This window comes from Gallus gallus, chromosome 1 (assembly GCF_016699485.2).
Source record: "Gallus gallus isolate bGalGal1 chromosome 1, bGalGal1.mat.broiler.GRCg7b, whole genome shotgun sequence".
Lineage (NCBI taxonomy): Eukaryota > Metazoa > Chordata > Aves > Galliformes > Phasianidae > Gallus > Gallus gallus.
The window spans coordinates 67325225-67338460 of NC_052532.1; the positions used below are offsets into that span (position 1 = coordinate 67325225).

A 13236-nucleotide genomic window follows, 5' to 3' on the forward strand; every position below is an offset into this window, starting at 1 on the left:
GGGCTCTTTAAATAGCGTCTATAAATACAACAGCGGAGCTCGCCTCCTCATTGGCCGCCGCCGCCCGGCTGATTTGCATGGCGGGGCGGGGCCTGCGGGTCACGTGGGGGTGGGGCTAGGGTTGTGCAAGCGCGCGGTCAACCGCGGCCCCGTGGGGCTGCAGCGCCCGGCTGCGGGCAGGCGGTGCCTCGGCGCGCTACTGGCTGCCGCGTTCCCGCTGTCTTCCTGCCGCCGCGGGGGCTCGCTGTGTGTCGCAGCATCCTGCCCTCCTCTGCGTTGCACTGCCCGGCGCTGCAGTGCGCGGTGTTGCAATTGCATCGCCCTGCGCCGTTCTGTTCTGCGCTGCTCTGCGTGTTGGCGTGCCGCGGGCCGTGGCCGAGGGCTCGGCGATGGGCTGAGGAGCGCGCTTGGCTCTCCTGCTGCTGTCCCAGCCCGAGCCTTACGCAGAGCGAGGGCTGCTCGCTTTGTGCTGAATCAGCCTGAAGTACTATTAGACAATGCCGAGATGTCTTGGCACACAAAAAAAAAAATCCGGAATTCTGACAACTCGTGGAATTTCCACCGCTGCCCTGATTGCTTCGGGCCCTCCCTCAGCTGCCCCTGCGGCAGCTCTCTGCTCAGCACTCCGTGCTCAGGCTGGGGAGCAGCGCCCCAACCCCACGTGCTGTTCAGAGAACAAAAACGCCCTTTATTTTTGTCTTTTTTAGGGCACGGCAGCTTAGCAGTGCAGCTTGGGGTCGTCCTGTTGCGGGAGTTCGTTTCACGGCTCCGTGTTTCCCTCAGACCTATGGCACGGAATCGTATGACTTCAAAGAGAATCTCGGCTTTTTTAAAGAAGGTTAAAACGCTCCTGGATCTCGTGACATGCAGAAGATGGGCTATGAAAGCTGAAGGGGGACAGGGGCCAGGATTTGCTCTGTAACCGAGGCCTGTGAACGCAGGCAGGGCAGCCCTGAGGGCTCCTGCATGCTGCACTTACCACTGATCCTACTGGAGCTGTGCTGACCCAGATCTGCCTGAGGATTTTTGAGTGCACACGTAAATGCACTCTGTCTCTGCAGTTAATTTCTGAGCAGTTCTAATTAAACCTACCTGTGTTTAAACACCCTTATTTAAGCTCCCTTGCTACCCCCAGGACTGCTTACTGTTTGCAGGGTGCCTCTGTCCCTCCCTGCTCTGCTTTTCCTCGCTCTTGGAGCAGCGATATCAGCACCTTGCTGCATGCAATGCCATGTAATTGCTGTTGTTGCAAGCTGCATGCACTCACAGCCATTGCGTGGTCTGAGCCTGATGGACAGAGGGGCTGCCCAGCTGGAGTTGCCTGATGTTATTTCATCCTGCTATTGCATCCTGCTTTGCTCGTCCCTGCTGGGCCGTGTGTCAGACACACCAGTCTCCTATGGGTGTTTTGGGTGTTCTGGGATGGGTAAAGCAGCTGGTTGGAGGCTGTGCACGGGAAACTAATGTACTTAAAACAGCACAACGTGGCTACATGTAGGCAAATGAACATGGCCTTGGCATGTCTGAAGCCATACCCTGCTATGTCATTTCAATACCTGGCTCATGGCAGGAAGCAGACTTGGATGGCTGGACTCAGGTGCAGTGCTTAGAAAAAAATAAGGTCAAACGTGAGTGGTGCTGCCTCTAAAGTTAGGTGGAAACTGAAAGGGTCTTATTTTTTGGGGGGGTGTCACAACTACTCACTTCAGCATTTTGGTTCTCTTTGGTCAAGCCTCGGGTAGCTACAGACATTTGCAGGCCTTGCCTGCAACCTGACTGCCACACCTAGTGCTCTGCCCTGGATGCTCGCTGCAGGTTGAAAGTGCAAATAAGTGTATCAGGCTTGTGTGGCTTGATGCTAGCTCTGGGGACTGCAGATGGTCTGAGAACATCCTGCAGAGAAATGGAGAAATGAGGTTCCTCCAAGGAAGAACTCGGTAGAGGAACTCTCTGTGAGTTCAGAGCAGAGGCTTCTCTGTGCTCTAAGTATCTGTGGGAGCCAAGGAGGGGAAAAGAACTGTCTTTGTATACAGTCCTTATAAACAAGCAGGTTACACCAAGCTTGGGTCTGACTCATGCATTTTTGCCATCCAAGTGAAGCTGCTCCATGCAGCTCCAGCTGTCTGTGCAGAGTGACACCAGGCTGCAGCCAGATCCGTGTGGTAAAAGCCCCAGTATGGAGCAAGCTTCTCCATAAATAGCATAAAGCTGTAAACCTGCTGTGTTCCCAGGGCTTCCAGAGCGGAGTCTTGTTGTGCCCAAAGCCCACATCCCATCTGGTGAGAGGGCAGGGAGAGGTGGTAAGGGGACAGGGAGAAGAGGTGGTAAGGGGACAGAGGACAGGCCACAGGGCCTTCAGCAAAGGGAAGCTTTGGCCTGTGGCACCCTTGGTTCTCCCTCATGGCAACCTGGCCCGGGCCTGGTCCTAACAGCACAAGGGAATATATTAGCTCCACCCTGTGAAGGAAGAAGGTTGGCCCAAAGGATGTGAGGTGGGCTGCGCAGGTGCAGTCCTCAGGCCCAGAGAGAAGGCCCCTGGTGACGCGTTTGCTGATGCAGGTATTAAGCACCATTAACAACTGGTTGGAGTATTCTGCTGCAGAGGGTATGGGTGCAAAGGGTCTGGTGCCATCGTTTTGGACACTGAAGTGATCTCAAGGCTGTCGCTCAGTTTGGAGGCTTTCTGCAGAGAAAACAGGCAACCTCAATCAACCCCTGCACTGGCAGACAGTTGGTACAGGTGCTTCAGTACATCCTTCTGAAGTCCTCCTCGCGTTACGCTGGCATATGAGGCCCCCTCTGAGAGCGAGTTACACAGCTAAAAACACCCAGATGAAGGAGACATCATTGCTTGGCACAGTGTGTGGGCTAAGCATATCCAGTCCCTATGTCCCACATGTTTAGGCTCTGCTTTTGTCCCCCTGGAAGTCCTGCTTTGAAGGCCGGAGCATTACACAGGCCCAGATGTGAGTTTCTGAGGGCTGAGAACCTTCCTCACACAGACAGCCACCTTTGGAGGTGGGGCGTGTGGCTCCGGCTCCATCTGAGCGGTGCTTGCTGCCCCCAGCTGCTCGCTGCCAGAGAGCATCTGGCTGCAGCCTGAGCGCAGCACCCTGCATCTGACTGCAGCAGGAGCGCGATTCCATTGCATCCCATCACAACTGTGCATTTTGCCAGCTGACACGGACCTTGGCTTCGGGCCACTTTAAGGCTTTTGGGCGGAGTGTCCGAGACACAGGCACATGGCTCTGAACGCACTGAAAGATCACAGGGTGTGTTTGCAAAGAGCTAGGTTTGCAGCCGTGAAAACAAAAGCAGCAGACTAAGCAGTTATTTAGGGCTCCAAGAGCAACCTGGCATCTGAAGTCTGCCGCGCATTCTCAGAAGTCTGCCTCTATCAGTGTCACCATCACCCGTGGAGCCTCTGCATGTCAGTGCTTATGTTCTATGCTGTCATTTTTTCCCCAGCGCAACCACTGAATATTGGTGAGGATTTCACAAAACGCCTTCCCAAGGCTGGCGAGAAAGCAAAAAGGGGTGGGGAGCCAGGGAAAGCCGGCTGCTGTTCTCCTGTGCCACGTGAACAGCAGTGCTTTGGGCAGATCACTCTCAGAGCCAGATCACAGTCCTTCCGGACCTTCAAAAGGTTCTCATGGTGTCCAGGGAAAGGTGAGCCCAGCCGTACACCCGATGAGCTGGCGTGAGGTGCCTAGGGCTTTCCAGGACACTGTGGGAGCCTCATCTCTTTTCACTGAGATTTAGATAGTTTGTAAGATGCTAGCAGCTATTGTGTGTCTCACCTCACACGTAGTCTATCAGTGTTTCTTGGCTGCAGTTGCAAGAGTAATACCTATAGCCTTTATAGCAGCATTCATCTCGGCTGGCAAGGTAATCTCTGTGTGTCTTAAATACCTGTAATTAGAAAGCCTCATAGCTCATGTTGCGAGGAACCAAACAGACTTCAGGAACACATGAATAGCCAAAAGTGTATTCCTTAAAAAGAAAGGCAGTTCTTTTCTGTCTCCTCAGCGTGACCAGATGTTCCCTGATGGGAAGCCGGGACCGGTGTCCCTGGTGCATACAGGTCACAGAGCTGTCACTCCCGGTGAGCTGGGAAGTTCAGAGGGAAGCAAAACATTTAGCAGGGAAAGAAGTTCTGTAACATCAGCTTCTCTAATCTGGATGTGCTTGCTTGCGCTGCTGCCTCTCCAATAGATACTCCACCCAGCCCTCAGATAATAATCACAAGCTATTTCACCGGCTCTGTTTCCTTCTACATTTTTGTTGTTAACTCCATCAGCTGAACTGATAGTGTTTAGCTTGAGAGCGTGTGCCTTGAACAGCCTGGTGTCTCACACGGCAAAAAACAAACAAACAAAAACCCTGTTATTTGGGCTTCAGGCAATGAAAACGTTGTGCTGCAAAATACGCAAGCACATACTCAACTTTGTTTCAAGGAGGCTGCTTTTAAGCTTGTCTGGAAGAAACCAGGGCCAGAAATAAACATTACCGGGGTGAGCCTGAATAGATGCGTACATTTGTGGCGTCACGTTCGTAGGAAAACCACCACCGTACCCCACCGTCCCAGCGCTCCCTGAGGGAGGAACAGCCCTGCTGTCAGAGGGCCCGCTGCTCCTGTTTTCACTCAGACAGAAATTCCACCGAGGGCAAGAGCTGATAGGGCTGAGTGGAAATTGCACAACTGGATTCAGATTGGCACACAGTGGAAAGCCAGGAATCCTCAGTGATAACGTGTTTTCTTCTTTAAAGCACACATCAGTTTCTGAAACAGATTTTAGCTTTCAGAAGTGTTATTTCCTCCCTCGGTTGCTCATAGTTTCCCTCTTACACAGAATTATTTTAGCAGCCCAAAATACATATCTCTCTATGTAAACTTCAGCAGCACGTTAAAGAGACACTGCCCAAAACATTTGAGTCCTCATTAAGTGAAACGCACAGTGTCTGACATGGAAAGCTTGCATTAATTTAAGCCTGAATAATTCAAGCCATCTGTTGTGGAGGCCTCGAAAAGTCCTTTTGTGCTGGACTTGATTTCTCTAAGGCTTCCCTTCCTCGGAGCAGGACTCCGGGATGACTCTTACTCTTCTCAGCTTCCCCTGCCACATTAGCAGTGCACAGTATTTGCCTGCAGGACATGGTGCTTCCTAGCAAAACAGCTCTCATGAACCCCAGGATACTTTTCCTTCCCTCCTGCTCACACAGTGTGGCTTTGGACCATAATTCCTGAGGGAATAGAGAATACAACGTGCCTCATCGAGGACCTGTGCGGCTCTCAAGTGAAGAGATGGACGTGTTTTTGTAAAGGATCAAGAAGTTCTTCAGCCAGCCCACAAAACGGTTCAGAAAGAATAACAGTGCACGTGTAATTATACAGGCATATCCCTGCCATGTTGAGGGCTTCTCCCAAAGTCCATGAAGGAGCTCGGTAACCTCCATCACTCACAAGGTGTTCTCTGAGGCTGCAGCTGCTCGGGCAGGGCAAAAACCCCGCAGTGTCCTAGGATAGCCATCCTTCCCACCTGGCCAAACAGGCAGCAGGGACTCCTCCTTTTCACAGCACCAGTGCCCTTCACTGACTGGTTGCAACCCCCCGTTTGGTGGTTGCTTTGTCCCTTCCCTGCTGTTCAGTGCTGAGGAAACGAATTCAACCTGGGCGGTAGCCATCAGCCATGTGCAAGGGCTCTCCAGCTGGATGGAAAGTCATCCACGCTCAAGAGCTTTCCATCAGTGTCCCCGTGCCAAGTGGAGGAATTTTCCCCCTCTTCTCTGGAGAGCTGCAGCTCTGTGCCGCAGGGAAGGAAGGACAGCAGCTGAACCAGCCCTCGAAATGAAGCCTTGTTCTGCCAGAAGCATGCTGAGTGAGGCCCCAAGGCCAAACTGGCTTCTAGGGGGCACGCTTGCCTATGCAGCTGAAATCCTCACATCAATAACCTGCAAATTAAAGCTCATTATGGGCCCGGTTCACCTCTTCAAAAGCATGTGCTTAATTTGGCATAATTGGAGCAGCATTTCAGTGCAGGCTTTATATGCACTGTTTAAATCTACAAATGGTATTTTAGTGGCATAAATGGATTCCAGGTGCAAAGAGAGGAGGAGGGAACCCCTCAGCAGAGCACAGCCATTTCAGACAATCAGTGGCTGTAATTTGCAGACATGCAAACACAGGAGAAGCTATTCTAGACCCCTGCCAGGCCCGTGTCACCCCGGGTGACAGAGAGACACTCTGGGCTAACTTCTGCCAGCTTTCTTTATGAGATGAGCCGTGAACTGAAAGAATTCCTGCTGCAGATCAGATGACAGAGACTGGCACTCAGAGGTGACCAGTGCTAGTCAGAGATTTATGTTTTTCCCAGCTGAGCCAACAGCAGTAGCTCGGATGTCTGTTTAGCCCTCATTTCTGTGGTTACTGAAGGGGTGGCAGCACATCTGCATGCACTGCCCATAGCACTGCTTTCCAGCAGCTGTCCTGAGGACTACAGTTTCCCAGTGAGGACATCCTGATTACAATAAAATCAGCAACATTTTTGCCTTTATTTTAATGGTGTAGTATTTGACCAAAACAAGTCTATATCAGTGTTTTGATTCTGGGAAGAGCACACAACTGAAAAAAAAAGAAAAAGAAAAAAAAAAAAAACCAAAAACCTTTATGTAAGAGAAATGTATACAAACAAAAGGAAGCTCAGCTTAAACTGTGAAGCGCAAGCCCGAGCTAACAGAGAGCAGCCCATGTCTGCCACTGAGCTCCATGACAACTGTTGTCTGGACAGGAACCAGAAGTTTGGTCTTCATTTATGAGCTGCATAATCAATAAGAGCTGAGGCCAAACCTCACAATTTTTATAAGCCTGGGCTATTTCTTGCTTCATATTATGAGGCACAAGAGACGGGGCTGTCTTAGAGTTACAAAACTTTGGCTCGGACACAAAAAGCATCAGCATGACTACTGAGGATGAGTGTGTTCTTAGCTAGGGCCAGCCCCTCCAAAAACTGGGACGTTTTACTGAACTTTAAAGGCCCAGCTCCAGCGGAGATGCAGGGTTTGTTTCTAAGATAGCATCACTTGTGTATTACGTGCAGCAGTATCATATTGCATACGGGGCATTTGAGGTGTTTAGCCTTTTCCTTTTATTCAGTCCTAGAGAGCAAAGCAGAGCAGACCAGTCCTGGAACTGCTGCCATTGTCGGGCTTTCAGCCTTCGGGAGTTACAGAAGCCATAGAGGCTTTTGTCAGGCACCCAGGTTCCTTTGAAAAATATCATTAAAAGTATTTTTCTCTGTGATACGCCACTGAAAAGCAGTTGAGTGAAGTGAGGCAGCACTGCTGGATGCCACACAGAGATGCTACAGAGCAATTCAGGGGTTGAAGGGAAGAATAACTTCTCCCAATTAGAACTTCAAGGGGAACTGAGACAGAGATTTTCAAGAGAGCAAGAAAAACCTGCCTTTTTCCCTGTGAGGATTGCTCTGAGAGTTTTTTGGTGGCATCAGGGAGCTAGCACAGTTTTCCACCTTATCCAAAAGATGGCACTATTAACATTGCAGACGCGCTGCATCCCACTGTGACACTGCAGCTCTGAGCTGCCAGGGAGAGGAGAGGAGAGGAGAGGAGAGGAGAGGAGAGGAGAGGAGAGGAGAGGAGAGGAGAGGAGAGGAGAGGAGAGGAGAGGAGAGGAGAGGAGAGGAGAGGAGAGGAGAGGAGAGGAGAGGAGAGGAGAGGAGAGGAGAGGAGAGGAGAGGAGAGGAGAGGAGAGGAGAGGAGAGGAGAGGAGAGGAGAGGAGAGGAGAGGAGAGGGCTAAGAAGCTGGGTGGGAAATATTAAAGTTGTTTTTATCAGATTGCTCCCCACCCATCCTAATCAGTGTGGTAGTGGCAAGCAGGCTCTCAGGACCTCGGTGCAGTCTCTTGCAGGCAGCAGGAACAGGGCACAGAGGAAGGACCCTGGTCTGCTTCATGGGTCATTCTCTTGAGATAGATCTGACACAGAAGGGTTTCCCTGCAACGCCTGCCTAGAACATGAAGGGGACTCTCACTTGGGGAGTCTGGCCCTGCACTCACTATGCTGTGGCCCAGCTAGAGGCTATCTTTGTAGAAAGAGATGGAAAACAATGGATCAGCATTTCAGGGGAACATGGGAATATTACACAGGAGCGTAGTACAGGCAGTGAGAAATTCTGTATTAGCTTGAAATTACAGGAGAAGTTTAATTATACTTCCCTTTCAATCCACTTTCTACTTTAAAGTAGACCCAGGAGCTTGTCATTCTATGTTTAATTGACCTATTTGCAATTAAGACAACTCATTCCTACATCTGGGGACTCATTTTCCTAGATTTCAATTCATTGTTTCAAGATTTTAAGGCAAAAGGGGACTGCTTGATCATTTAGCCCGCTCCCCTGTGTATGACTTTCATCTGGATGCTTTCCTCCTGAGCTCTATGACATGTAGCAGGACAAACCCAGCGCTCCATCGAGGTGCTCAGCCTGGGGCTGGTACTTCCCAGGGGTGGGCAATGTGCTGCTTCCCTTGACTGCTGGTTCCAGCAGCAGTCAGTCATCCGGAGATAAAAATGGAAGCACAGTCACGGGGATCCAGGATGCTGCCTGATCCAAAGATGTTTAATGGATAGTGGTTCACATACTGGCTGTTAATTTTTTAGATAAAATGCTTAAAACATAAATTGGATTATAAAGTAATTATCGGATGTTAATTTTGCCAATGGGGCTGATGAACTCCAAGTAGACACAGATCGAGCAGACCAAACAGTGGGAGTCATTGCTTCTTCTCCTGGCTGTAACTGACATGCCTTTAAAACTCCAGTTGTTTGAGCGATGGCTTACGTTTTACAGAACTCAGGTTTTAGTTACCCTTTGGAAGCTGTGACTGGGAAATGCCCCCACAAGACATCACGGACGACTTTCCATGCACTGCTTGGCAGATGCGCAGGAAAATTACAGTGGAAAGTGGGCTCTCAGCTGGGCCTTGTACTGAGGTGCCAATACACGTGCTGTAATGCTTTGTCACTATATGGTTTGAGGTGCTTTTTCCTCCCTGGAGTTTCCATGCCAAATTATAAACTCAGCTGAAAGCTGGAAGTGGGCAATCTCACATCTGCGCAGGAAAGCTTGCGATGAGCTGAGTAGATGCTGCCCAACCTGGAGCTGCCGGATGAGGTGCAGCTCTCCCTGTCAGTGGGGGCGTGGGTGCCAGCACAGTGCCACAGGCCTCCGCAGGGCAGTGCTGCCCACAGACACAACCCAACACTCCTCTCCATGGGCTCCCTTCTTTCCCCTGATTTTTTCAGGAGCCCTGTTTCCTTCCTACTCCCTTTGTCCTCCTCCCCAGGCCCTTCATACTCCCTTCAAACCTCCTTTCTCTTGGCTGCTTTCCCCCTGCATCCTTTCCCCTCTCCCTGCCTCCAGGCACCTTTGCTCCTCTGCTGCCCTGTCCTGCAGCTCTCTGTCATGTCGGTAGGTCTCTACTCCCCTGCCCTCGCATCCACTGCCTGAAGGACACCGGCTTTAGTCCTTCACTAACACTATCTGGCAACTAAATAATGTCAAATAACTCCTGATAATAAGGATGAGCCAACTGGGAGACATCTGTTGCGATCCCTTCTGTGAACAGAGGACCAAGGCTTGCAGCTGGAGGCAGCCCTATGGTTGCCCTACGGGCTTCAGAGCAGCAGACGTGGCATCCATTGCCACACGGAGCCCTGCAGGCTCCCAGGCAGCCCAACCATAGCCTGGAGTGCCATGCCTGGAGTTCAGCTCCATCTAGGCCTTGGCTTTCCTCATCTTATCTCTACACATGCGGACAACGTCCCTGTATTCTTCCCAAGCTATACAACCCTGCTTCCACTTCCTGTACGTTTCCCTCTTTTCCATCAGTTTAAGCTGCAGGTCCTTGCTCAGCCATGCCAGTTGCCCGCCCCAGCTCTACTTCTTCTGCTGGTGGACGGAGAGCTCTTGCGCTCACAGAACAGTGTCCTAAAAGAGCTGCCAGCTCTGTTGTGGTCCTATGCCCTTAAGGACAGTTTCCCAGGGGATCCCACTCAGCAGTTCCTTGAGCAACCAGAAGCTTGCTCTCCTGAAGTTCAGGGTCCTGACTCTGCTTCTTGATATGCCTGCATTCCTCCAGATCACAGACTCCACCAGGCCATGATCACTGAAGACCCAGCTGCCTCCAGTCTAAATCTCTCTCATGCTCTCCTCTGCATTGGTGAGCACCAGGACCAGTAAGGCTTCACCTCTGGTTGGTCCGTCTTGTGCCTGGACCAGGAAGTTACCCTTGACAGACTCCAGGAATCTCCTCAATACAAAATGTCAAATAGCCGTTGATAAGGACAAGCCAACTGGGGGCCAACTGTTGCAAGCCCTTGTACGAACAGAGGGCCAAGGCTTGCGGCTGGAGGCAGCCCTGTGGTTTGATTGTTCTCAAAGGGGAGAAAACCCCCCACAGACAGCCCTGGGTTTTGACATCCCTCGGGAGGAACCTGGAGGTCCCAGAGGGCTGGCCAGCAGAGCGGGAGTGTGGGGAGAGCCTGCAGGACTTCCTCCTGCAGCCTAAGAACGAGACAATCATAGAATCATTACGGTTGGAAAAGACCTCGGAGATCATCAAGTCCAACTATCAGAGAGAAACACAAACGTTTATTGAATAAACCTTCTTGCTGGCCATGCGTGGGGCTGCATGCCATGGCCAGAGCGACCTGACCGGGCCCATGGGAAGATGTGGCCAAGGCCCTGGTGATTGCTGTGAAACACTGACACCAAGCACACGAGATGTGGGGAATGGAGTGGGCCGTGGCTCTGGGAAAAGCCCAGAAACCTGTGGAACTTGTGCTGGTGCTGGAGCACGTGCTGCAGGTGAGGACCGCTCATGGTGATGAGCCAGCAATGCACTGTGGCATCGCTGTGGGATGGGCAGCGATGTCCCCAGGTGAAGGTCAAGTAGTCCAGAGTCACGCCCAGCAGCTTGGCCAAGCCATGCTTTGAGACATCTCCAGGCAACGGACTGTGACTCCATAGACCACGGATGCTTGAAGGTGGGTGCAGCGGCTCAGCCTGGCAGTTCGTGCCTGGCCTCCGACCGAGCGTGTGTGCGAGGACTGGAGTGTGGACAGGGCGAGCTTCGGTGCTGGAACGAGCTCTGGGTGCTGCTCGCGCAGCTCTCAGCGGCCGTCTCAGAGCCACTTGTTCTTTACCCCGACCCTGCTGGCAGCAGGCAGACGGGACATCCCAGAGAGGCGCGTGCAGCAGCACAGGTAGGTGGCACGGGGGCTGGTGGCGGGGGGTGGGGGGCACCTTGAGGGACCCTTCCCGGGCCGGTGTGTGACTAATGTCTCTTGTCCTCTTGTCCTCTTCCAGCGTGACACCTGCTGCTGCAGCGACAGTGCTGGGGAGCGCGCTGCCATCTCCCGCTCCCCATAGCCCACCACAACTGGTGGAAGCATGGAGGCAGCATTAGACACCCGCTGCCCCGTGTGCCTGGACAACTGGGACAGCGCGGCATACGCCATGCCGTGCTGCCACCAGTTCTGCTTCCCCTGCATCCAGCGGTGGACTAGCACCAGGCCCCAGTGTCCGCTTTGCAAACAAAGTGTGCAGTCCATCATCCACACCGTGCGAGCGGACAACGACTACCAGGAGCTGGTCCTCAGACCAGCAGCCGCGGCATCCGTTGCCTCACTGAGCACCGCAGGTCTTCGGGCAGCCCGGCCATGGTCTGCAGTGCCCAGGCGTCCTGCGGGCGGCCTCTCCTCTGCCACCTGGGCTTCCCTCTTCAGGGAGCACCCGGCCCTGCTGCGGCCCCTGCGCTCCTGGCTGCAACGGAAGCTGCGCCGCATCCTGGGCACCGAGGAGCCACAGGCAGATACACTGGCAAACAGTGTCATCTCAGCCCTGCTCCTCGTTGGCTTGGATCAGGAGATCCTGATAGAAATGCTGGATCTCAACCTGCACGGCCAAACAGGGAACTTTGTAAGGCAGTTCATCGCCTTCACCGTGCAGAGGTGCGGCAGGGAGGCTCACCGCTTGCTGGGCCTCAACGTCACCCCTGCTGCCGGGGCACAGGACGCCAACCCGGCATCAGAGCCCAGAGCTGCCCCACAACAGGAGGCCCCTGTCCCTGGCCCAGCACCCTCAGGCATCCCAGCCAGCTCCAACAGGGACGAAATGCTGGGCAGGACAGGCGAAGACCTCGATGGGCGTCCCAGCCACCCACCTTCAAACCCTGCAGCGGACAGCACGGAGCAGGCAGTGCCCCGCGAGGAGCCAGGACAGCCTGTGGCAGGGCCCTCTGGCCATAGCCTTCCTCAGCAGCCCCGGAGAGCTCCGAAGAGGAAGGCGAGTGACTGCCAGGCCTCAGCATCACCAAAGAAAAGGCCACCCCGCCGGCAGCAATAGAAGAGCGGTGCAGCTGATGAGGCTGGGGCCGGGCAGCAGCTGGGACACACACCGGCCCCAACGGACCCTTGCCATCAGTGTCCAATGTCACCAGTCAAATAAACTAGAAAGAAAGACCGCAAAAATACGTGTTGGTATTGCTAACGGCACAGCGGTTGTTGCTTCCCCATCCTCAACGCTTTCTCCCCTTTTGCCTGCTCCCATGCCACTGCTGGCACTGCCGCATCCCAGACAGGAACCCCACGGGCTTCAGAGAGGGGAAGGGCAAACTTCTGCACCTGGGGGGGAACATCCCCGGAGCGCACGACAGCTGGGGTTAGCCAGCTGGAGTGCACCTAGGAGTCCTGCTGGACACCAGGCTGAACCAGCAAGGAGCCCGGGCCACCTTGGTGAATGGTGTCCTGGGCTGCATGAGGCCGGGTGCTACCGGCAGGTGAAGGGCAGTTACCCTGCCCCTCTTCTCAGCTCTGAGGAGGCCACAGCTGGAGCACTTGACCCAGAGCTGGGCTCCCCAGCTCAAGGGAGACCCGGTGTTGCTCATTTTCACTTTCCATAGCCCGGGGAGTGCAAACAGTCGCTGTCCCACCTACCCAGGTTACTCCACTGTAGCAAAGGCCACACCTGGCCTGGCATGCCTCTGCTTCGCAGCACTTCCTTGGCTTCAAGAGATAGATTTGGAATTTCTGCCTCCCTCGTGTCTCTCACCTGCCCTGGGGGGATGCTGCTGCTTGCCCTTGTTCCTCCTTACCCCATCATCCATCGGGGACATTCTGGCCCTTCTCAGTCATCCCCACAGACAGGATTGAGGAACC

General features: G+C 53.3%; 1 protein-coding gene across 1 annotated transcript; it reads left to right on the plus strand.

Moving 5' to 3' along the window:
* The first annotated feature begins 9719 nt into the window (after positions 1-9719).
* LOC121109060 lies at positions 9720-12663 on the plus strand. Its single transcript, XM_040705699.2, has 2 exons — positions 9720-11283; positions 11387-12663. The coding sequence occupies exon 2, from the start codon at positions 11471-11473 to the stop codon at positions 12422-12424; it is 954 nt and encodes a 317-aa protein (XP_040561633.1). The 5' UTR covers positions 9720-11283; positions 11387-11470; the 3' UTR covers positions 12425-12663.
* Positions 12664-13236: the final 573 nt, after the last annotated feature.

Coding starts and splice junctions, on each gene's coding strand:
- LOC121109060 (XM_040705699.2), top strand. CDS start 11,471: ATGGAGGCAGCATTAGACACCCGCTGCCCCGTGTGCCTGGACAACTGG.